Source organism: Dipodomys spectabilis, unplaced genomic scaffold (assembly GCF_019054845.1).
Source record: "Dipodomys spectabilis isolate Male_0828 unplaced genomic scaffold, ASM1905484v1 ptg000112l, whole genome shotgun sequence".
Taxonomy (NCBI): domain Eukaryota; kingdom Metazoa; phylum Chordata; class Mammalia; order Rodentia; family Heteromyidae; genus Dipodomys; species Dipodomys spectabilis.
This window is the reverse complement of record NW_024870789.1, coordinates 1,777,089-1,801,805: the sequence shown is the minus strand read 5'-3', so window position 1 is coordinate 1,801,805 and position 24,717 is coordinate 1,777,089. Positions and strand designations below refer to the sequence as shown.

Here is a 24,717-nt window from a genome sequence, read left to right as displayed (position 1 = left end):
ATACATATATATTAATTCTTATTAAATGTTGAAAAACAGATTTGTATGTTGTTAATCTGTTATGCTATTTTAAAACATAATTTTAGCTACCTACCAGTGGTTGAGTACATCGATGCTCAATTTGAGGCCTATCTTCAAGAAGAACTGAAGATTAAGCGTTCCTTCTTTGAGTATCATGATTCTCGAGTCCACGTGTGCTTATACTTCATTTCACCCACTGGACATTCTCTAAAGACCCTTGATCTGTTAACCATGAAGAGCATTGACAGTAAGGTATGTTTAGCAAATCTGCCAGCCTTACAAGACTTAATATGTGTTTTGAGATGATAATCTATTATAAAAGCATCTGCTTTGTTTGTAATTTGTATACATATTTCAATTTTTTCCTTTTAATCTTGACAGCAATTGTTTGAATTTTCTAGTATTTCCATAACAAAATGCCACATAACAAAAATTAAAAAAATCATTTTCTTGTAGTCCTATAGGCTGGAAGTCCGGGCTGGAAGCTCAAGATGTCAACAGACTTTTTTCTGTCTGCCGGAGGGCTGCCTCCTTGCCTCCTCACACTGGGGCTTTCTCTGTGTCTCCTTAAGGACACTGATCTGGGTTGATCATCACAGTGATGGCCTCATGTTGACTTAATTACCTCCTTATAGACTCTACCTACAATACCAGATGGAGGGGGTTAGTGAGGGCTTCAACAGAGGAGCTTGGAGGAGGGACCATGGACCCTAGATAGGACTCAACCTCAGGTTACTTTCTAGACAAATTTAATAAAGAATTAAACCTGTCCGCTAAGGGAGATGCTGTTAAGCACAACTAAAATAGAACTTAATTAATTTTTCTTCGATTAAATGCTAATTCAGTTCAAGCTTCATTGCATGTAGTATGGGCATCAATTTTATGAGGGTTGTAGGGTAAAGATAATACCATGAATCTCTGCATGGTGTGAACCATGCGGCTTTTCTGACTCTGGCTACAAGTCCTACCAGAGCTGACTCAAGATGCAGGAACAGGCAGGCAGCTACTATCTGCTATGTGAAAAGAGCCAACAAAATAAAACTCCTTTAACAAAAGCTTGGGAACTATGGGGACTTCCTTTTAACAGGCTGCGTATCTCAGACTAAACAAATGGACAACCTCTTTGTGGCAAAGTCTTGTAAAGGCTAGATCTTGGGGTGGGAGAACTGGATAAACACTAGTCTGTGAGGATAAAGGCACTAGACAGGGTTAAGGACATTATCTCTTCCCTGAAATTCTCTCTCCAAGATTAAGTGCTTGATTAATCATTTATTCTGTAGTCAGGGGCACGATTTTTTTTCTTTTTTTAAATTAAAAAAAATTGTGGCTGGTCCTGGGGCTTGAACTCAGAGGTGCTATCCTTAAGCCTCTTTGTGCTCAAGGCTAGCACTCTACCACTGGAGCCACAGCACCACTTCCAGCTTTCTTTGAGAAGTTTATTGGAAATAAGGGCCTCATGGACTTTTCTGCCCAGGCTGGTTTTGAATTGCGATCCTCAGATCTCAGCCACCTAGTGTGTGAGCCACTGGCACCCAGCTTGGTTTTATCTTAATCTTATGGCCATCTGTTGAAGTGTTCCTGAGTATTAAGCTGTCTTTACAGGAAGCACATTTCCACCTCAGGTATGACATGCAGGACATGGAAAGCTCCTACTTCTTACTGTGAGTCATTCATGATCACTAGAGCAAGACATTCCAAAAATCTACCTAAGTTTGAATCTACCTTAGAAAGTCTGCTTATTTACTGTGCTTATTTACTTGTATATACTGAAATTACATTTGTGTACATTGAACTTTAAACATCTATGTTATAATATTTTGGATTTTTGTAAGGATTTAAAAAGTGTGGTTTGGGACATCTAAAAAAGAGCAATTTCCTAAAATCTGATGTTTATTTATTCCCACAGTAATGCTGATTTTTTAATATCTGTAGCTATGATCTAATTAGATAGCCTAACAGTAGTATAGTATACTTTTTATGTTTTCATATTGTTATTTTTTTCTTTTTGCTTTTTTTTTGTTGGTTGTGGGGCTTGAACACTGGGCCTGGGTGTTGTCCCTGAGCTCTTCTGCTTGACGTGAGCCTCTACCACTTGAGCCATAGCGCCACTTCCTGTTTTCTGAGTGGTTTATTGGAGATAAGAGTTTCATGGGCTTTTCCTGCCAAAGCTGGCTTTGAACCCGAGATCCTCAGATCTTAACCTTCTGAATAGCTAGGATTACAGGTGTGAGCCACTGGCACCCAGCTTGTTCTGACTTTTATAACTAAAGATAATAATAAAAAATGGCAGTTAGACAAATAGTTAACTTCAAATCCCACTCCTTAAACTTTAAATTCCTTAACTCCAAATGTGTTAGAAATGTGAGATTTTTAGAAGTACAAGATTGAGACTTCTAAATGTGAATTCTGGTAAAGATCAATCTTCTAAGGGAATGTTGATTTTGTACTAACAATTCTGTAAATAAGGCTTAACCATCACTAAGTAGCTATATATATTTATTTCCAAAGGCAATAAGACTTAAACTGCAAAATATAGGGTGAACAATAAGCCCTTCAGGGTGAGATTCTGTGTGTTTCCTTTCTTTATAGGTCAACATTATACCGTTGATTGCCAAGGCCGACACAATTTCTAAAAGTGATTTGCAGAAGTTTAAGAGTAGGATAATGCATGAATTGAACAGCAGTGGTGTCCAATTGTATCAGTTCCTGGAAGACGATGACGCAGCCGCTCAAGCAAACACCTCAACAAGCGTAAGTGCCTAACCTGGGGTATTAACAGAAGTGGCCAATGATATATGAGTTCTACTGCAATATTTGTGTTTGTCCTCTGTATCTGACAAACAGGCAGGAAACAATGTATTCCCCCCCTCCAAAGACCACTGTAGGAAATAATGTAATTTTCCTCCCAAAGTCCACTGTAAGGAAATAATTTTTAAAAATGTTTTCCAAGAATCAGTTAATCAAAAACAGATTTCTTTAGATTGAATTCACATACCAAAAGCTTCACTTATTTAAAGTATATAATTTATTCACTTTTAATACATTCACAGTCACCTTGGCAATCAGTTTAAGAACATTTTCTTCATTCTGTAGAAGCAGGAAAAAGTATAGGTAAGCATTTAAACTCAAATTAGCATATATTTCTATTTCTTTTTCTTTTTTTGGTCAGTCGTGGGCCTTGAACTCTGGGCCTGGGTACTGTGCCTCAGCTCTTCAGCTCAAGGCAGGCATTCTACCACTTGAGCCACAGCACCACTTACAGTTTTCTGGTGGTTTCTTGGAGATAAGAGTCACCCGGACTTTCCTTGCCCGGGCTGGTTTTAAACCATGTTCCTCAGATCTTAGCCTATGAATAGCTAGGATTACAGGTGTGAGCCACTGGTGCTTGGCTATCAAATTAGCAAATATTTCTGTAAAAGAAATCTCATCACAGAATCTTCTCCTTTCCCCCTCCACCTCATGCTGTTTCCCCAGTGAGCTCCCCCTTTATTCACTATTATTATCACCATCCTCATTTTAGGTCTAGACTCTGGAAATAAGCAAAAGCAAGTGATATTTGGCTTTTGAGGCTTGGTTTATCTTTCTCAACAGGATGACTATTGTTATGCAAATGACATAATTTTAGTTTTCTTTATGGCTAAGAAATACTCCTTGGTATGCACCTCTATCTATATATCTACATACACACACACATTACCTTTATCCATTCATTCATTGGTGGGTACTTATGTACTCCTGACATTGCATCTAGAATATAATAGGTAATTGATAAATGTTAATTCCATTTTCTTCTCTTATTTCATATATTAACATACTTAAAACCAAATACATTTATTAGTTGAGAAACTGAGTAGTATATTTTCTTTATTAAAAATCTTCTTTATGGGCTGGGAATGTGGCTTAGTGGTAGAGTGCTTGCCTAGCATGCATGAAGCCCTGGGTTTGATTCCTCAGTACCACATAAACAGAAAGTCAGAAGTGGTGCTATGGCTCAAGTGGTAGTGTGCTAGCCTTGAGTAAAAGAAGCTCAGGGACAGTGTCTAGGCCCTGAGTTCAAGCCCCTAGAATGGCAAAAATAAATCTTCTTTATGTCATATCATGAGTATTTTGGCCTCTCCTACATTGTATTTCTAGAAGCTGAACTATAGGGAATCCTAATATAGAATAATTTTTTTCTTGAGCAACTAATAAATAAATGTTATTCTGGCATTTGACATAATGTCAAAACTTAAACCTTAGCATTTCCCCTTTATTGATAAATTTATATTTTAGGCAATACTAAGATGACACTCTTTGTGTTTACATCCTGGAACTGATCCATGCAAAAATCAACTAGCACAGAGGTTCTGTGAAGTATTAAAATCACATTCAGGGTAGATCCCTTACTTGATTAAATATATCATGATATTATTATTATTAGTTTTTAGTCCGGTCGTGGGCCTGAGCTCTGAGCCTGAGTGCTGTTCCTCAGCTCTTCAGCTCAAGGCTAGCACTCTACCACTTGAGCCACAGCGCCACTTCTAGCTTTTTTTTCTGCTTATGTGGTGCTGAGGAATCGAACCCAGGACCTCATGCATGTAAGGCAAGTGCTCTCCCACTGAGCCACCTTCCCAGCCCCCCATGGTATTATTTTTTAAATATGTTTTTTTATTGTAGAAATAGTGTACAGAGGGGTTACAGTTACATGAGCAAGGTAATGAGTACATTTCTTATTGAGCATTGTTACCTCCTCCTTTGTTTTTCCCCTCCCAACCCTTTCCTCCCTACTTCCCCAACTCCTTCCTCCCTCCCCCCCACAAGTTGTAAAGTTCGTTTTCAACATAGTTCTTGTACATCTCATTGTTGCAATGGGTCAACCTGTATCCCTATTTAAGCATTTTGTTTTTTTCCCCTCCCCTCCCCAAATTAGAAAAGTCTATATACAAGATGCAGGGCACCAGAATTAAATATAGTGAAAACAGGGGTTATACTATATATCATGATATTTTTACCTGTGTCATTTTTATAACAAGAAAAAGAATGACAACTAATCCATATTATTTAAGGAACTCAGTTTATATTCTTCCTATTTCTAGGGCCTGTTGCCTTTTGCTGTGGTGGGCAGCATGGAGGAGGTGAAAGTCGGGAAGAGGATGGTCAGAGGTCGCCACTACCCTTGGGGAGTTTTGCAAGGCAAGTATGATGAGAGTGAGCATGCTCTGTAATGATTACACCAAATACACATTATATGCCTGTGTAGTCTCAAGCAGCTTTTCCATTTGAACTAGTATTGGTAACTCTTGGTAAGCTGTGAGCTAATAGTTATTAATGAGGAGTGTGAGGAAGGGTGGAATAGAGGACCGATTGATCAATGCAGGGTCCATACATAGATGTAGACGTCACAGTGAAATATATTAGTTTGTACAAGTATTGAATATGAGTGAAGAAATAAATTAAGTACACACACATGCACACAGTAAATGCCCAGTCCAAGCTTAACATAAAGTTGATAAAGTAAAATGAGGAATTAATTATTTGTTGCAACCTGGATGAAATGGGAGCTCATTCTGCTGAGTGGAGCAAGTCAGGCACAGACAGCAAGCATCATATGATCTCACTTCTACATGGAATCCCAAACCCTGGACTTTTGGATGGTGTTTACTGGAGGCCAAGGATAGTGGGTGGGGTGGGGAAAGGGTTGCCATCTCTATTAACTGGCAGTTAGGAGCAAGAAGCTCCTAAGTTGTACAGAATGCTGACTGCAGACAGATGGAATGTACTATACATCTCAAGAAGTTTGAAAAAAAGATCTGAGAACTTTACCATAAAGAAATAAAAATTGGGGACTCTAGGCATTCACACACAGTGAGTCCAAAGGAGAATACTCTTAGGGAAGGAACACACAGGTACAATGCCTATGTGCCTCTGATCATATAAAATAATATGTATCAAAAATGAACTCTAGGAAATGGAAATAAGAATTTTTTTCGTTTGTTTTACTTATTTCTTTTTCTTTTCTTTTTTGCCAGACCTGGGGCTTGAAGTCTGGGCCTGGGCGCTGTCCTTGAGCTTTTGTGCTCAAGGCTAGTGCTGTACCACTTGAGCCATAGCTTCACTTCTGGCTTTTTGTGGTTAACTGGAGATGAGAGTTTCATGGACTTTTCTGCTTGTTCTGGCTTCATACCACGATCCTCAGATCTCAGCTCCTGAGTAGCTAGGACAATAGGTGTGAACTGTTGGCCTGGCATTCTTTTCCTTTTTGCTTTGTTTGTTCATTTATCTGTCTTCAGGAGGACAAGTGGGGGCACAGAAATGGAGGGACAAAGGTTGAACAAATATAGCAGTGGTATTCACTAAATACTGTGAACTCTACAACTTGTGGGTGGGGACAAGAGGGAAAAACTGGGAGAGAGGTAAAGAAGAGGTAACATTGTCCAAAAGAAATGTGTTCATTACCTGATTTATTTATGAAACGGTAACTCCTCTGTACCCCTCACATGTATGTATGTATGTATGCATGTATGTATGTATGTTATGTATGTATGTATTTTTGTTGATCATAAGGCTTGAATTCAGGGCCTGGGCGTTGTCCCTGAGAGCCTTTTACTCAAGGCTAGTGCTCTACCACTTGAACCACAATGCTATTTCTGGCTTTTTTGTGGTTAATTGGAGATAAGAGTCTCACGGACTTTCCTGCTCAGGCTGACTTTGAACTGTAGTCCTTAGAGCTCAACTTCCTGAGTAACTAGGATTATAGGTGTGAGCCACTGGTACCAAGCTGTACATTACCTTTATAATAACAATAAAAATATTAAGAAAAGAAATAAATATTTGAATCTATATCTATCTATATATCCCAGCTTAAATATTAGAATTCAATAATTAAAGGTTGCATAGTTCTAAAGTAGTTTTGTTAGAAGAATGTATGTATGTATGTATGTAAGTATGTGTTTGCTGTTGATGATACTGGGGTTTGAACTCAGTGTCTTGAGCTTTTTAGGCTTGCTTCCTTGTTTGGATTGGCACCTTACCATTTAAGCCACTTTTTCAGCAGGGCTTTTGCTGGTTGTAATGGAGTCTTTCAGAATGGCTTTGAGCATTGATCCTCAGGATCTCAGACTCCTGAGTAGCTAGGATTGGAGTGAGCCAGTGAGACCCATTCAGATGAATTTATTTAAAAAAGATTTAGCTTAGTGAAGCTACATTATATAGTCTCTTGGCTGTGAGAGATTTCAAGAATCATTACAGAACACTAATACAACTTGAAGGAAATTCATTGTATTTACTAACATAATTTATTTTTCACTATTACTAATATAATATTATAGGTCATGTAGTTCAAAGAATTATGGCTGTTTATTGTTTTAAATGTTTAACATCACTGGGGGGAGGTTCAGATAAATGGAGAAAGGAATGATGGGTGAATACAGTCACAATACTCAGTGTACCAATGTGGAAATGAACCAGGCACCTTGAGGGGATGGGTGGGGTTGAGGTGGATGAGAGAAGAGAGAATGAGGGAAGGGTGACACTAATCAAGATGCATTGTAATCATAAATTGATATGTTGAATTAAACCCTTTGTCCAACTACTTAGTATAAAACATGTTTATCATCCATTAATTTACTCAAGAATATTTGCTGAGTTCCAGTAATTCATGTACTTGTGGTGGTTTTATTTCTTTGACTAGTGGAAAATGAAAATCACTGCGACTTTGTTAAGCTCCGGGATGTGCTTCTTTGTACCAACATGGAAGACTTGAAAGAGAAGACCCATAGCTATCACTATGAATGTTACAGGTACCGCAAATTGAAGACAATGGGCTTCACAGATGTGGGCCCTGACAACAAGCCAGTTAGGTGAGTTTAGAATCTGCTACCACACCTAAATAGGTGAGTTAGAAAACCCCCAAACCCACATGGTGCAATGGTTTGTGAATGGAAATGATTGTACTTTTCTCATCTTGATCCAGCCTAATTTTAAAAATCATCTTCAGACTTGGATTGAAATTCTAGGAGTAGCATAATGAAAGAGCTCGTTTATATGCCAAAGTGTGTCTCCAGTGCAGACACAAATGGAAATGTGTGACTAAGATAAAAATATTATTTGTGTGGATATTTGATAACAACAACAACAGCAGCAGCAATAACAGAGGGTTGGGGAAAATAACGAAGCCTTAGCAAAGGATATTGAAGAGTTTGGCAGAGGGAAGTGTTTCAAAGCAGAAGTGCAATGTCTCTGAAGTCAGGTGGAGGAAGTGTGGGCACTGTGCTGGAGAGGGGTGGTGGAGGTAGGGAAGGAAGTGTGGTTGCTGTGCTGAAGAGGGTGGATGGTGGTGGTGGTGGTGGAGGAAGTGTGGGCGCTGTGCTGAAGAGGGGTCGTGGCGGTGTGGAAGGCATGTGAAGCACTACTTATGACCATTTATATAGTTCTTTGAAAAGAGTCCAATTGAACGCTCTTAAGTAAACAATACTTTAAAATATGCTTTGCTGATTTAAAATGTTAAAAAAGCAATGTCATCCCTACAAGGTTGTTTTGAATTTTATTGCCCAAAGATGTGAACAAGTATGTTATAATGGACAGTGTTTGGAACCAAAAAGTCTCTGATATAAATGTTTCAAAATTCTTATTTTATGTAGACATACATATATTGATTTTATTTATTGGGCCCGAATTTTTACATTCCATGGTATAGCAATTTCTACTTTGTGTTTGTCCATGTAGCAGAATATTAGCCGCTGTCATCTTCAGGGCCTAGCACACACATACACACACAGTTTATATGTGATTTGGACTAGCATTTTAACAGGAAAGTAATGACATTTCCTTTTTAGTTTTCAAGAGACATATGAGTTCAAAAGACAAGAGTTCCAGGATCAGTGCCAGCGGGAAGAGGAGGAGTTGAAGCAGAGGTTCATGCAACGCGTGAAGGAGAAGGAGACGGCGTTCAAGGACGCTGAGAGGGAGGCAAGTTCTGTGTTTGCGAGTTTGCGTTGTGCCATCCCCTGGAGCTCAGTCTGCTGTTGAGTTTGTGCATTTGCAATGGCTGTGCAACTTTTTTTTTTTTTCAGATAGGCTTGCTATTATCTGCACTGATAGATATTGCAGAGACTCTGCTTCCCCTCTGTCCTGGCCTGGAGCTGGAGGGCAAGTGGGGATATGTTGTTCCTGGGTCTCTGGATACTACAAGGCTTCTCTGTTGTTGGCTTGTTCTTGCTTTGGCTGTTTGTGGAGGAGCTGGTTAGCACTAGTTGCCTTTATTTGGCTGCCTTGCCTGCCTCCAATGTGACTTTTAGTGGAAAACTGTATAGGAAGAGATTTTTGTGGAAAAAACTGTTGAGAAAGCACACTTCTCTCTCTCTCTCTCTCTCTCTCTCTCTCTCTCTCTCTCTCTCTGTGGATGTTGGGGGGAAAGCTTGCTCAAGACCTGAGTGCTATCCCTAAGCTTCAAGGCTAGTGCTCTACCACTTGAGCTACAGCTGTAGTTCTGGCTTTTTTGGTGTTTCATTGGAGATAAGAGTCTCACAGACTTACTTGCCTGGGGTTGGCTTCTAATCATGATCATGATCAGTAGATCTCAGCTTCCTGAGTAGCTAGGATTACAGATGTCAGCCACCAGTGCCCAGCCAGCTGATTTTTTTTGGTTGGTTGTGGGTCTTTAACTCTGGGCCTGGGCATTGTCCCTCAGCTTTTTAGCTCAAGGCAAACTTTCTACAACTTGAGCCACAGCACCACTTCTGGTTTTCTGGTAGTTTATTGGAGATAAGAATCTCATGGACTTTCCTGGCCTGGGCTGGCTGGCTTTGAACAGTGATCCTCAGATCTCAGCTTCCTGGGTAGCTAGGATTACAGACTTGAGCCAACAGTGCCCAGCCAGACTGACATTTTTTAAAGAAAGACAAGCATCTTCTTTGAGATCACATCTGCACTTTTTTTTCTTTTTACAGCTGCAGGACAAGTTTGAGCACCTTAAAAAGGTTCAACAGGAAGAAATAATGAAACTCGAAGAAGAGAGATCGAAATTGGAGGAAGAAATAATAAATTTTTGTAAAATGAAAGCTGCTTCTGAAGCGCCATACTCCCAGGTGACCAATATGAGGAAGGACAGAGATCGTAAGAAATAGCCATTTCTTACCATTATCTCTGTTGTAGGGTGCTACCATTCTCTATCTACCTGTGGGGTTGTCTTCATAGCATTTAGTTCTCATTGCTCTTCTAATTTTTAATATTTGCTTACATATTGCATATCTTTTTCAAATAGAATGTGAAATACTCAGGAAAATGTTCTGTGACCTAGATTAGTACAAAGATGACACCAGTAAGCATTTTAAAAGATAACCAACCAAAGCATAGAATGTAGTATTACAGTCAGACATGGTTAGATGTATACATGGTTAGCATTGTGTGACTCCAGTAATAACTTTAAAAATTCACATTTCAGTAGAAGCTGTGGGCTTTTGTTGTGGCTAATACACATAAAACATTGCTATGAAAAGAGAAATATGAGGCATATTTTCCTCATCAAATTCTGTTAGTTACAATTTCTTGATAATTTTCATTAACTTTGATTAGAACGCCTTGGCATATTAGAAAAGCTTAGGGTGGGACAAAATGCAATGGGCAGCACTTTGGTGTCAGTATTATGCCTCACAGAGTTTTGGTTATAATTAAAATCATTATCAAAATTATAGAGAGTAAGAGTATTTTTTTAAAAAACTTTTTTTTTGACTTTACATACTGAGCTTCCTTCATTTAAAATGCTTTTCTTAGCAGGATGCTGGTGGCTCACGCCTGTAATCCTAGCTACTCAGAAGGCTGAGATCTGAGGATTATGGTTCGAAGCCAGCCTGGGCAGACAAATCTGAGAGACCCTTATCTCCAATTAACCTGTAAAAAGCTTGACGAGGAGCTGTGGTTCAAGTGGTAGAGCACTAGCCTTGAGCAAAAAAGGTAAGGGACAGCACCAAGTCCCTGAGTTCAAGCTCCAGTACACACACACACACACACACACACACTTTTGTCCAGTTTTCCTATTTAAATACCGTTGAGTTTTTCTGTGACACATTCTTCTAAAATGCAGCCTCTCAGGGAAGTTTACTCCAGCTACATCTAGGTTATGATACAGAGACCTTCTCCTTTTCATAAAAGAAGATACTTTGTTCTTTTTTCCCTTTTTTATCGTGAAAGTACTGTACAGAGGGGTTACAATTACATGGGCAAGATAATGAGTACATTTCTTATCAAGCATTGTAGCCTCCTCCTCTGTTTCCCCTTCCAATCCCTTCCCATCCTCCCCCCCCGCCCCCCCCCTTCCCTACCTCCCACCCCCCCACCAAAGTTGTAAATCTCATTGTTGCAATGGGTCCAGCTGTATCCCTATTTAAACAATTTGTTTTTCCCCTTCCCCTCCACAAATTATACCGACATCAAATACAGTGAAAGCAGGGGTTATACTGTGGGGGAGGGATGTACATAGCAACAAAGAAATAATCTTATAAATGTGTTAGAAACAATCGCATGAAAGAAAAAAACATTTGAATACATATCTTAGGGTTCATTTCTTTAACATCACCTTATCTGACCTTTTCTGCTTGACTCATACATATACTAGATATTGCAAATAAGGGAAACCATGGGACATATGTTTCTTTGGGCCTGGCTTACTTCACTTAATATAATTTTTTCCAAGCCTTTCTATTTCCTAACAAATGGGGCAATGTCATTCTTTCTGATGGAGGCATAGAATTCCATTGTGTATATATACCACATTTTCTTTTTTTTTTTTTTTTAAATTTTATTTTATTTTATTTGAGAACATACTGTACAGAGGGGTTACAATTACATGGTCAGGATAATGCATACATTTCTTACCAAGCATTGCAGCCTTCTCCTTTGTTTACCCTTCACCTCCCTTCCCAGCCTCTCCCCTCCCCCCCACCCAATCATATCCCCCCTCCCCCCCCCCTCCGACATTGTAAAGCTGGTTTTGACATGACATTTTGTACTTCTCATTGTTGCAACAGGTCCACCTGAATCCTTAAACGACTTGTTTGTCCCCATCTCCTCCACATGTTATACTGACATCAAATATAGTGAAAGCAGGGGTTACACTGTGGGGGAGGGACATACAAAGCAACCAAGAAATAATCTTATAAATGCGTTAGAAACACATGCATGAAAGAAACAAAAACATTAAAATACATATTTGAGGGTTCGTTTTCCTAACATCACATTCTCTGACTTTTTCCGCTTGACTCATACCTATACTAGATATTGCAAATAAGGGAAACCATGGGACCTATGTTTCTTTGGGCCTGGCTTACTTCACTTAATATAATTTTTTCCAAGCCTTTCCATTTCCTAACAAATGGGGAAATGTCATTCTTTCTGATGGAGGCATAGAATTCCATTGTGTATATATACCACATTTTCTTGATCCATTCATCTACTGAGGGGCATCTGGGTTGGTTCCATATCTTAGCTATAGTAAATAATGCTGCAATAAACATAGTCGTGCTGGTAGCTTTAGGGTGGTCTTGTTTGTAAACATTTGGGTAAATGCCCAAAAGTGGGATTGCTGGGTCATAGGGGAGCTGTATGTGAAGTCTTTTGAGGAACCTCCATACTGCTTTCCAAAGTGGTTGAACAAGTTTACACTCCCACCAACAATGCAGTAAGGTTCCCTTCTGTCCACATCCCCTCCAGCATCTGTTGTTATTGGAGTTCTTGATTTTTGCCATTCTAACTGGGGTGAGGTGGTATATCAATGTTGTTTTGATTTGCATTTCTTTTATGGCTAGGGAGGTTGAGCATTTCTTCATGTGTCTATTGGCCAAGGATGATATTTTGTTCTGTGGAACTTATCACTGCATACAATTTAAATATAACATTTTAAGAATATTACAATATAGCTTTAACATACTTAAAATTTTAATGTCTAGTGATAATGCCTTTACTTCACAGATGTATTTTACATGCAAAGTAGGAGGAAAGGGAGGAGAATCCACCCTTAGCTTCATAGATGTTTATCATCTGACAGATGTTACAATTTTTGGAGAAAAAAATGTAATATGTAATCTCGTAGTAGAAAAGGGCAATTGTTTTGCTCATTTGTGCATCCATTCTGGGGGCTAGAACAATTTTTGACACATAGTGGATATATTTAGATAAATAAATGAAAACATTAGCTATATTATATACATAGATAGTTGAAATTAAGTACTTAACTTTCTTTCAAAGGAAATGTAGCTTATTACTGCTTTTCAACATGGTTTTGAGTTGTATTGCTGTAAGACATCTTTTCTTTCTTTCATTCTAATCTCATATTGTTGAAATTGTCATCACAAATGTTATTTCATATATAATATCAATAAAATTTACCTTGTGAAAATTATCACTCTTTTGCATTTGCTAACAAACATTTTAGGTACTGGTTTCAGAATACATAGTTTTATCAGAGCTGGACATTTTACCTTAAAATAAACTATGCTATTGTTTTGTAACAAGAAGCATTCATGGCCTGATTTCAGTGGATCCAAACATGACTCACATGGATGATACTGTCTCCCCAGGAGCCTGGGGATGCTTAGGAGGACTGGACCGGCCTCCCAGCTCACTCTTCAATTTGCACCAAGATTCCATTTCTTTCCTATAGTTTAACTGAGCTCTTCTTTGCATGTTCAAATATTAGGACTATTACATAGTACAAGTCAAACATTTGAATGAGGTATTTGGCCTTATGTTTATGGGACATATTTGATATAGACATAGAATAAACATTGAGCAAATATGCATGAGAGATTTGCTGAAATAAATTCAGAGCTGAGTGTTATGGTATAATTTAACTTGCCATGTTAAGCCCTTATTGTGATGGCCTGTGTTAACTAAGAAAAACTCTGGGGTTTCACTCTGCTCAAGATCACAAAAATCAGCTGGGCACTGGTGGCTCATACCTGTAATCCTAGCTACTCAGGAGGCTAAAATGTAAGGATAGTGGTTCAAAGCCAGTCTGGGCAGGAAAAACCATGATGCTCTTATCTCCTATTAACCACCAAAAAGCTATAGTAAAGCTCTGTCTCACATGGTAGAGTGATAACCTTTAGCAAAAAAGCACAGGGACAGCACCTAGGACCTGAATTCATGCCCCAGAATACCCTCCCCCCCTTTCTCTCTCTCACATACACACATACACACAAGATCAGAAAAATCCTAAGCATCACATTTGGCAAATATACACCACCTTTATACTTGGTCTATCCATCCATTTAATAATTCAACATTGCATATGAAGAGCTAGATCTCTCAAACTCTGCGGTCTTGTCATTTGATAATTTGTGAGAGTGGTTCCATGCACTTCAGGGTGTTCAGTAGTAACCTGGACTTTACATTGGATTCCTGTAACAATTGTCCATCCTGCTCCCTCCAGTATTCTGATAGTCACAAATGCTTTCATTCATTGACAATTGCCCAGTGCAGTACAAACTTGCTGTTTACTACTAGTAAATGCCTACACTAGCATTGTCTTTGTGGTATGTTCAGGTTTTAGGGCTAAGATATCCTGAAATTCCCACTTTAATTCAGTTCAATGCTGATCTCCCAATGCTGGGTCCGTGGCGCAGAGAAGCCACACAAGTCCCTATCTTCAGACACCTCTGTAGGGTCTTGGGGTGAGGGTTCTAGAGAAGAACCAGACTGACTTTTGGATTCAGCCTGGTGAAGCCCATTTTCCCACGCTTTCGTCATGATAGCTAGCACACCTCTAAAAGCCAAGCAATATGTAGATCTTTTTTTTTTTTTTTTTTTTTTGTCGGTTGTGGGGCTTGAACTCTGGGCCTGGGTGCTGTCCCTTAGCTCTTCAGCTCAAGGCTAGCGCTCTACTGCTTGAGCCACAGCACCACTTCCGGTTTTTCTGATTGTTTATTGAAGATTAGAGTCTCATGGAGTTTCCTGCCCAGGCTGGCTTTGAACTGTGATCCTCAGATCTCAACCTCCTGAGTAGCTAGGATTAAAGGCATGAGCCACTGGCTCCCAGCTAGATATTTTCTTCCTGGAGATCAGTGCAGTGGGGAAGGGAGGTTGGACCCCCGAAATGAATTCCACTTCTTCAGCTCTAACTCAAGCTCCTGTTCCGGGGTGATTGACACTCCTACCTCATTCAAGTTCAATAATACCATATTGCATACTGAAAATTTGCCGAGAGTATAGATAGTATAGATAATAAAATCTCATACATACAAGCAAGTAAAGCACATTAACACATTGATAATCACTTTTTATTGAATTATCACTTTCACTGTGTATATGCATAACAACATTTTTTTTTTCTTTTGGGTCCGGTCGTGGGGCCTGAACTCTGGGCCTGGGCGCTGTCCCTGAACTCTTCAGCTCAAGGCTAGCACGCTACCACTTGAGCCACAGCACCACTTCTGGCTTTTTTTTTCTGCTTATGTGGTGCTGAGGAATTGAACCCAGGGCCTCATGCATGCAAGGCAAGCACTCTACCACTGAGCCACCTTCCCAGCCCCGCATAACAGCATATTATGTGATACACCTTACGTTATAAAAATTTAATGCAAAACTCAGGAGTATGAGAACGAAAGACATAATCACATGAACCTTGGTGTCTGCAAATGCTGCCCAAATTTATTATTGTAATTAGTTCTTAGGGCATTTTCTTTTCTTTTCTTTCTTTTTTTTTTTTTGTTGGTCTTGGGGCTTGAACTCTGGGCTTGAGCACTGCCCCTCAGCTCTTCAGCTCAAGGCTAGCGCTCTACCACTTGAGCTATAGCACCACTTCTGGTTTTCTGGTGGCTCATTGGGAATAACAATTTCATGGACTTTCCTGCCATTTCATGGACTTTCCTTTCCTGGCTTTGAACTGTGATCTTCAGATCTCAGCGTCCTGAGTAGCTAGGAGCTGGAGGTCTTTCTGTCCTTGGCTCTCATGCTGTCTCTGGTTCAAACATCAGCTCTGGCTCTCTGTGTTAGAGGAGCACTAGCACTGGTGCTCTACCAGCATCCCAAAGGCCAGTCTGGAGTGCTGAGACGGATTCCACCAAGGTACTAGAGCTCAGACCTGAGGACACAGCAGCCTCTCGGGCTGAGAGGGAGTCATGTTCCAGTTTGACACCAGTGTTCAGCCTCTATACCCCGACAGCGCCCAATGCTGAGATGGAGGCGTCTTGCTGCTTGGCTCCGCCGCTCCATATGGAGAAAGTACCAGTTGCTAGTGTGCCACAGAGCTGCCAGCCACCATGGCTCTGCTGCCAAGTGCCAAAAGCACACTGGCTTCCAGGACTGAGACCGAGCCATGTCCCACCTTGGCTCTGGGGCTAAGTCTGGAGAGAGCACCGGCCTGCAGTCCTCAGCGGGAGCCCGATTCCACCTTGGCTGTAGTGAGGGAGCAGGCACCCTCCACTTCTTGGGAATCTGAGCTGCTCTGCAGGGACTCCCTCCATGCTTTGAGTGTTCTCTGCATTTTGCTATAGAGGAACAGCTGATATCTAGTTTTTTTTTTTTTTTGTGAACATACTGTACAGAGGGGTTACAATTACATGGGCGAGGTAATTAGTACATTTCTTATCAAGCATTGTAGCCTCCTCCTTTGTTTCCCCTTCCCATCCCATCCTCCCCCCCAATCCTCCCCCCTCCTCCACCCAATCCTCCCCCCCCCCCACCAAAGTTGTAAAGTTCGTTTTCGACATAATGACTTGTACATCTCACTGTTGCAATGGGGCCACCTGTATCCCTATTTAAATGATTTGTTTTCCCCTTCCCCTCCACAAATTATACCGACATCAAATACAGTGAAAGCAGGGGTTATACTGTGGGGGAGGGACATACAAAGCAACAAAGAAATAATCTTATAAATGTGTTAGAAACAATCACATGAAAGAAAAAAAAACATTTGAATACATATCTTAGGGTTCATTTCTCTAACATCACCTTATTTGCCCTTTTCTGTTTGACTCATACATATACTAGATATTGCAAATAAGGAAAACCATGGGATCTATGTTTCTTTGGTCCTGGCTTACTTCACTTAATATAATTTTTTCCAAGTCTTTCCATTTCCTAACAAATGTGGCAGTGTCATTCTTTCTGATGGAGACATAGAATTCCATTGTATATATATACCACATTTTCTTGATCCATTCATCTACTGAGGGGAATCTGGGTTGGTTCCATATCTTAGCTATAGTAAATAATACAGCTGATATCTCGATAGAGCAATGGGCATGGCACTCTCACTTGCCCCTGGCTCTGCCCTCTCTATTATGATCTGACTTTTTTCACTGTGATGCAGGTCTCTGCACCCTTTCCTATGAGTTCCGCAGGACTCCTTCTCTCCTCTCTAGGTTGTCCTTCTGTTGAGAGAATTTGAGCTCTGACCTTCCCTTCCCTACTCTTCAGCTATTCCAGCCTTTGTCAAGGTGCACCAGAGTTGAGGGTTGATGGAGAGGCAGTGTGTGATGCCCACCCAAAATCCCAGGGCTCCAAAGGTCCTAGAGGAAAAAGCCTCTGCTGAGCCTCACTCCTCAACCCTTGACCAAGTGCAAACAGCCATAGGCTCAATGCTGTGACAGATGATTCAACATTCTACTCATAGACAGCATCCTAAGTACTGGAGACCATAGGAGATTTCACTTATTTCAAGTGTGGGTTATTTACATGTTTACATTGTATTTAAATGCACATTGGAAAGGAAAATATTTACTCAGAAGGATGTAGATGATTTTAAGACACACATATATCAGCCTTGACTGTTGATATGATATGAAAATTCTGTTCCTACTGGAGTCTGGTCATTGTGGTTTTCTTCCGGGATCTCAAGTGTGAATGAGACACTCTCATTTTCACACGGTGTGAAAGAGGAACTTGTGGACTTTAGGCAGAAGTAGTGAATGAATATCACCATACACTACAGGCTTAGGGGAGCTCCTTAAACAGAGACTACTTCCCCCAACTGGATCTCAAGGGCAAAGGGCACCACACAGACAGAAGAGTAAAGTTTTTCCTTCATATACAAAAATCAAAGATGAGGGCTGGGAAGGTGGCTCAGTGGTAAAGCGCTTACCTTGCATGCCTGAGGCTCTGAGTTCAATTCCTCAGTACCACATAAGCAAAAAGAAAAAGCCGGAAGTGGTGCTGTGGCTCAAGTGGTAGAGTGCTAGCCTTGAGCTGAAGAGCTGAGGGACAGCGCCCAGGCCCAGAGTTCAGGCCCCACGACCAGACCTCCCCCCCCAAAAAAAACAAAGATGATCACTAGAAAAAAGCCCACAGCTTCTGTCCTCAAATACAGAAAAGGCCAGAAATGGACAAATCATGAATGAATGTTAAATGGGTTAAAAATAAAGTCTCAAAGGTTTGGGTGTGGCTCAGTGTTGAGTATCTGCCTCATATGTGTGAGGTCCTGTGGTCTGTACTCAGCACTACAGAAAAAAATAATAAAAGTAGAATCATTTTGTGATCCATGAAATTTCAAATGTCAGTGTTCCCAAATAAATTTATTTTTGGGTCTGCATTCACCACATTGTTGTACCCACAACCCAATTAACGCTTCTATACCCGCATTTTTAAAAATTCTGCCAACCCTCTACAAGAAGGTCCTACTTTTTACTTTCCTGATAGAGAAACTGAGGTCTAGTCCAATAGCATCCACTCCTCACAGTTGTAACAGCTCAATATGGCTCCCAGTGCCTGGGTGTTTTATCTTCCACAGCATTGGGAGTGGAACACAGAGCCTCACACCTGCTAGGCAAGTGCTCTGTCATGAGCCTCACCTCAGCCCAGCAAGGTGGATGGCACACGTGATTTGGTGAGGATGTGACAGCTGCAGTTGCAGACCTCAGGCAGGAAATGGCAGGTGGCTTCCTTGGCCCAAACCTGGGCCCAAACCAGACTTCCAGCCTTACCTATTAGTCTGCAGTGAGCCCTCATTCATGCCAGGGCATGTGGAGGGGTGCATGAGGGGATGTGTGGACAAGGGTGACCTAGCTCTCCTTGCTTGTGAACTTGGACCCAACAGAGCTAGCTTTTGTGAACCTATGCCATCCACCGAAGCTTCTGGCCTCCAAGTCCACAGAATATCAGTCATGTCCTGCCAAGCGCATATGAGGCAGGGTGGGTCAGGGGATGTGTGGAGAACTTATTTCTACTGTAACTGCTTGGTAGCTTGACCCTGCAAATAACTACTGTTGGTAAACCTAGGACCCAGGTCAGGTCAGGCTTCTGACATCCACTCACAGTATGCCTGGGGAATGAAGCCCGGGGCAGGGGGGATAGGTAAGTAGAGAATGGCCTAGGCCACCATGCTTGGAAACTTGGGACATGCCAGAACTAGCTTTGGTGAATCTCAGCTTCAACCCAGGCCTGTAGCCAGGTCTAAGTCCTGTGAAATGTCCAAGTCTGCATGGACCTTTTAGCTGTGCTGTTAGTCATATCCCATCCAGGATAAGAGTGTGTGTATGTGTGAAGGGACTGTGGAGAACTGCCCAGTATGGCTCCTGGCATGTAAACCTGCACACTGCCCAGACTCCCTGCACACACCAGTTTGCACTACCCTTTCAGTCATGACCAGGGAATGGGGTGTGTGTGTGGGGGCATTGGGGGTTGGACAATGGCCTATGCTTCCCTGCTTGGTAATGTTTGCAAAGCTAGACGTGTCTTTGGCACACGTAGGCCACAACCCAAACACACAGCCCCAGGTGATCATCTGCAAGGAACTTTCAGTCAAGACCAGGGAATGGAAGAGGTAAGGGTGTAGCAAGGGGAGTGTGTGGAGAGTGGCGGCTGCCAGCCTCTCTAGTAGGTAATCTGGGCCCTGCAAGGATGAGCTGTGGTGAACCCAGGTTACAAACCAGGTATCTGACACCACAGGGAGTCTGCACAGAGCTGCTGGGAATATTTTCAGCCTTGTCCTTCCCAGGCCATGGGGGTCAGAATGAGGTAAGAATGGATATCTGCATTTTCCCGCTTGGTTGTTCTAAGAACTACATTGGGAAAACTGATGTCCTAACCCGGTCTCCAACCTCAACTTTGAGACACAGTAGTCACTCAGACATGTGCCCAGTCACTAACTATGACATGGGGGTTGGGGGGGGAATGGGTGGATGGGTGCATGGAGAATGGTGGCTGATCACCCCTTGCCAGAACTCAGGACCCAGCTCTAGCCTCAGGCCTTCAGTCTGAGTCTTCACAATGTTTTCAACTGTACTTTTAGACAATTCCTGCTCTGGTCCTGCGCTTTGGATGGTGGAGCAGACAACGGTTGCCTACTTTTCCGGCTGGTACTGTGACTTGCTGGAATTATCCTTGGTGGACTCAGCCCTCCAGGTTCAGCTACTAGTCTGCACCAAGTTCTCACCTGTACTTTGTCATATCTTGCCCTGGGCCTATGATCAGGGCTGGAAGTATGTGTGGAGAGTGGTGCCTATCTCTTCCTACCTGGAAAATCAGAGTGTCTAGAACTTGCTTTGATGAATCCAAGGATCTACCCTCAGCTCTAAATCTGCACTGAGCTCTCCTATTAGCTTTCACTCATGGCCTTCAGCAGTTGTGAGGTTGGCTTGCTCAGAGTTCGTCCAAACCCTGCTTGGTGATGAGGGCCCGGCCATGCCTTGTGTTGGGCGACATAGGTATTCACTCTGGAAACTGGAATGAATGGTCAGCTGTGCTTTCTCTCTGTTCATACGCCTGCCATGGGTGCTTCTGTGAGGTTATGGGAAGAGGCTTGAGTGCTATGTGACTCTGTTTGGAAACTTGAACCCACCTTAAGCAGGCTTGACAAAAGGAGGCCATTTATCTCCAAGGATGCAGCACACTGCCTGGTAAGTATCAGGGTGTGGGTTGGGGCTGAGGTTGGAATTAAGGCTAAGGAATAGTGTTGTTAGGTGTCCAGGGTGGTGGTAGGGGTCAGAGTGGTTAGGGCTACTGTTGCTAAGGTTGGTATGATTTGGGTCAGGGTTCAGATTGTAAGATTGTTGATGTTAAGGGTAGGGTGAAAGTTACTCACCTTTGAGCTACTCAGGATGAGAGGTAGAATTAAGTTTTTGTTTATGGTTCAGAAACAGGTTAGAGCAGGTGTTGGGTTTTCCATTAGCTTCACAGAGCATGGTAGTGTTAAGGAATAAGTTATGGCTAGAGTCAGTGTTACAGAAAGATAGTGAAATGTGGTAAGGGAATGGATTAGGATTAGGATTATGGAATGGGTCAGGCTCAGGGAGTGGGTTAGGGAAGGGGTTAGGGACTGTGGTAGACAAAGTATGAGGTTAGAGATCCTGTTAGGGAGAAATGTTAAGATAAGGGTTTAGGAAATGTTGAGGGCTAAGGAACAGGTGAGTGAGAACTTTATGGGATAGGTTGGGGTTATGGGAATGGTTTATGAAACAGGTTACAGAACAGGTAAGAGTTAGGGAACTTGTTAGGGAAAGGGTTAGGGCAAGGGTTAAGCAATGTGTTAGGCATGAATGTGTCAGGTACACAATTATCATCATATGGTTTGGGTTAGTGAATAGTTTAGGGTGAAGCATAACATTGGTGATTGGCTTAGGATATGTGTTAGGGTATGGTTTGGGTTAGGGTACATGTTAGGGTGTGAGTAAGGGTTACAGTTAGGGTGCATAATAGGAGTCCATGTTAAGGTATGGGATAGGGTTAGACTATGAGCCATGTTAAGGCTGTATTAGGATAGGCTACATGCTAGGGTACATGTGAGTGTATGTGTTAGTGTAGGGTTTGAGTTATGGTTAGGGTTATGTTTTGGCTTAGAGTTAGGGCATGTGTTTTGGTATGAGGTAGGACTTAGGGTAGGTGTTAGGGTTTGTGAGTGGCAGGAAACTTGGTGACACTCTTATCTCCAATAAACCATCAGAAAACCAGAAGTGGGGATGTGGCTCAAGTGGTAGAGCCCTAGCCTTGAGCTGAAGAGCTGAGGGACAGCGCCCAGGCCCAGAGTTCAAGCCCCATGGCTGACAAAAAAAAAAATTTCAAGGGTTCTAGCTTTGGACAAAGTCCGTCTCTACTCTCAAGGTAGAAGTTGTATCTCCAAATAAGCTAGATAGATGAGGATTGGATTGAGATTGATTTGGACTGTGTCATCCTGTTTAAAGGCCCTGTACTCTTCCCTTCAGAAACACAGTTACTGCAGAGTGAGTCCTGAGCCTGCTGCCTGAGCCCTTATCTCTACCCTGTGATCTGTTTCAGGCCTGGGCAGGGGTAGATAAAGCCTGTCTACAGCCATCCCAGAGCTGTGCTAACACCTGGCCAAGAACCTGGGAGGCTGTCACGCTGCTCACCTGTAGCCAGTGCACCCCTGGAAGTCCTCAGGCCTCGATGAGGAGGAAGGTGCTGGGCCTGGCTGCCAGGGTTCCTGAGCTCAGAGGATGTGTTGAGGCAAGCGTTGGGTAGATAGCCATTTGCCTGCCTGCTCCAGAGGACTGGATCCCTTTCTCCCACCATGCTGGCTCCTCCAGTATCAGAGGGAAGCAGCAGTAACTACTGTGTTTTAGGCTGCTATGGTGGGTGCCCACCAGACCCCAGGCCCTTTCCAGACTTGGCCTGGATCTTTCTTATGTCCAAGAGAGCCCTGAAACCCAGCAAAGGGCTTCTTGTAAGGAAGATGGCCACAGTCAGAGGACTGAGCACTCTCAGGGCATTTTGCTCTCTCATTCTGGGCAGGCAACATGCTGTCCTGAAAGTTCCCAAACTCAGACTTGGCCAGCTGCTTCATGTGCACATTGAGAAATGAATGCCCCTGTTGCTGACTGTTGTTAGGCCTGGGCCTCTTGAGAAGAGTCACTTCACACTGTTCAGAGGCCTTTATGTTGATGGAGCAGGAGGCCCTTCATCAATCTTCACTCCTGTGGAGAGGAGTCCCAATCCTGAACATCCTGACACCCAGACTCTTTCTTCTCTTTTCCCTCCAGGCGTCACTGGGAAGAAGGGTGTGGATATGCAGCCTGTTCTACCCTCGCACCTTTAAAGGGCCAGCCTGGCTCAGTGGACACAGGCAAGGTACCATGACCAGGTGGAACAGCCTCTTCATGCACCTTCCTGAGTTACATTCCCTACTGAATTTACAAGGAACGTCTTGGCTGTTCAAAAGTATAGGTGACTCTGAAATCCTTCTGGTCCAGCATCAGCAGGGTAGAGGCTCACCAGCTTCACAATGTATACCCCTGTTTCTCTCTCTCTCTCTCTCTCTTCTCTTTCTTTCTCTCTTTCTCTCTTTTCTCCCTTCCTTCCTTCTTTCCTTCCTTCCTTCCTTCCTTCTTTCCTTCCTTCCTTCCTTCCTTTCTTTCTTTCTTTGTGAAAATACCATACAGAGGGGTTACAATTATATGGGCAAGGTAATGAATACATTTCTTTCTTTTTTTTTTTTTTTGGTTGGTCGTGGGGCTTGAACTCTGGGCCTGGGCGCTGTCCCTCAGCTCTTCAGCTCAAGGTGAGTGCTCTACCACTTGAGCTACAGCGCCACTTCTGGTTTTCTGGTGGTTTATTGGAGATAGGAGTCTCACAGTCTCTCCTGCCTGGGCTGGCTTTGAACCGCAATCCTCAGATCTCAGCCTCCTGAGTAGGTAGGATTACGGGCGTGAGCCACCAGCGCCTGGCTTATGAATACATTTCTTATCAAGCCTTGTTGCTCCTCCTTTGTTTCCCCTTCCAATCCCTTCCCATCTCCCACCCATCCTAGCTCTCCCCTCGCCCTCCCACCCCCCCCCCCCCGCACCAAAGTTGTAAAGTTAATTTTTCCACATAACATCTTGTACATCTCATTGTTGCAATGGGTCCACCTGTATCCCTATTTAAACAATTTGTTTTTTCCCTTCCCCTCCACAAATTATACCAACATCAACTACAATGAAAACAGGTGGGGGAGGGACATACAAAGCAACAAAGAAATCACCTTATAAATATGTTAGAAACAATTGCTTGAAAGCAAAAACTTTTGAATCCTTATCTTGGGGTTCATTTCGGCTAACATCAGCTTATCTGACCTTTTCTGCTTGTCTTAGACATATACTAGTTATTACAAATAAGGGAAAGCAAGGGACCTATGCTTCCTTGGGCCTGGTTTACTTCACTTAATATAACTTTTTCCAAGTCTTTCCATTTCCTAACAAATGGGGCAATGTCATTCTTTCTGATGGAGGCATAGAATTCCATTGTGTATATATATATCACATTTTCTTGATCCATTCATCTACTGAGGGGCATCTGGGTTGGTTCCATATCTTAGCTATGGTAAATAATACTGCAATAAACATAGTTGTGCTGGTAGCTTTACTATGGTCTTGTTTGTGATCATTTGGGTAAATGCCCAAAAGTGGGATTGCTGGGTCATAGGGGAGCTCTATGTGGAGTCCTTTGAGGAACCTCCATACTGCTTTCCAAAGTGGTTGAACAAGTTTACACTCCCACCAACAATGCAGTAAGGTTCCCTTCTGTCCACATCCCCTCCAGCATCTGTTGTTATTAGAGTTCTTTTTTTTTTTTTATTGTGAATATACTCTACAGAGGGGTTACAATTACATGGGCAAGATAATGAGTACATTTCCTATCAAGCATTGTAGCCTCCTCCTTTGTTTACCCTTCACATCCCTTCCCAGCCTCCCCCAACACCCCCACCCAATCTCCTCCCCACCCCCAACCAAAGTTGTAAAGTTCGTTTTCGACATGACAACTTGTACTTCTCACTGCTGCAACAGGTCCACCTGT

At 42.1% G+C, this 24,717-nt stretch overlaps 1 protein-coding gene across 1 annotated transcript; it reads left to right on the top strand.

Moving 5' to 3' along the window:
• The first annotated feature begins 202 nt into the window (after nucleotides 1–202).
• On the top strand, nucleotides 203–24,717 carry Septin14 (septin 14). The gene is made up of 7 exons (XM_042688158.1): nucleotides 203–273; nucleotides 2,611–2,772; nucleotides 5,097–5,193; nucleotides 7,691–7,859; nucleotides 8,835–8,967; nucleotides 9,948–10,153; nucleotides 24,708–24,717. The coding sequence occupies exons 1-6, from the start codon at nucleotides 253–255 to the stop codon at nucleotides 10,122–10,124; spliced, it is 759 nt and encodes a 252-aa protein (XP_042544092.1). The 5' UTR covers nucleotides 203–252; the 3' UTR covers nucleotides 10,125–10,153; nucleotides 24,708–24,717.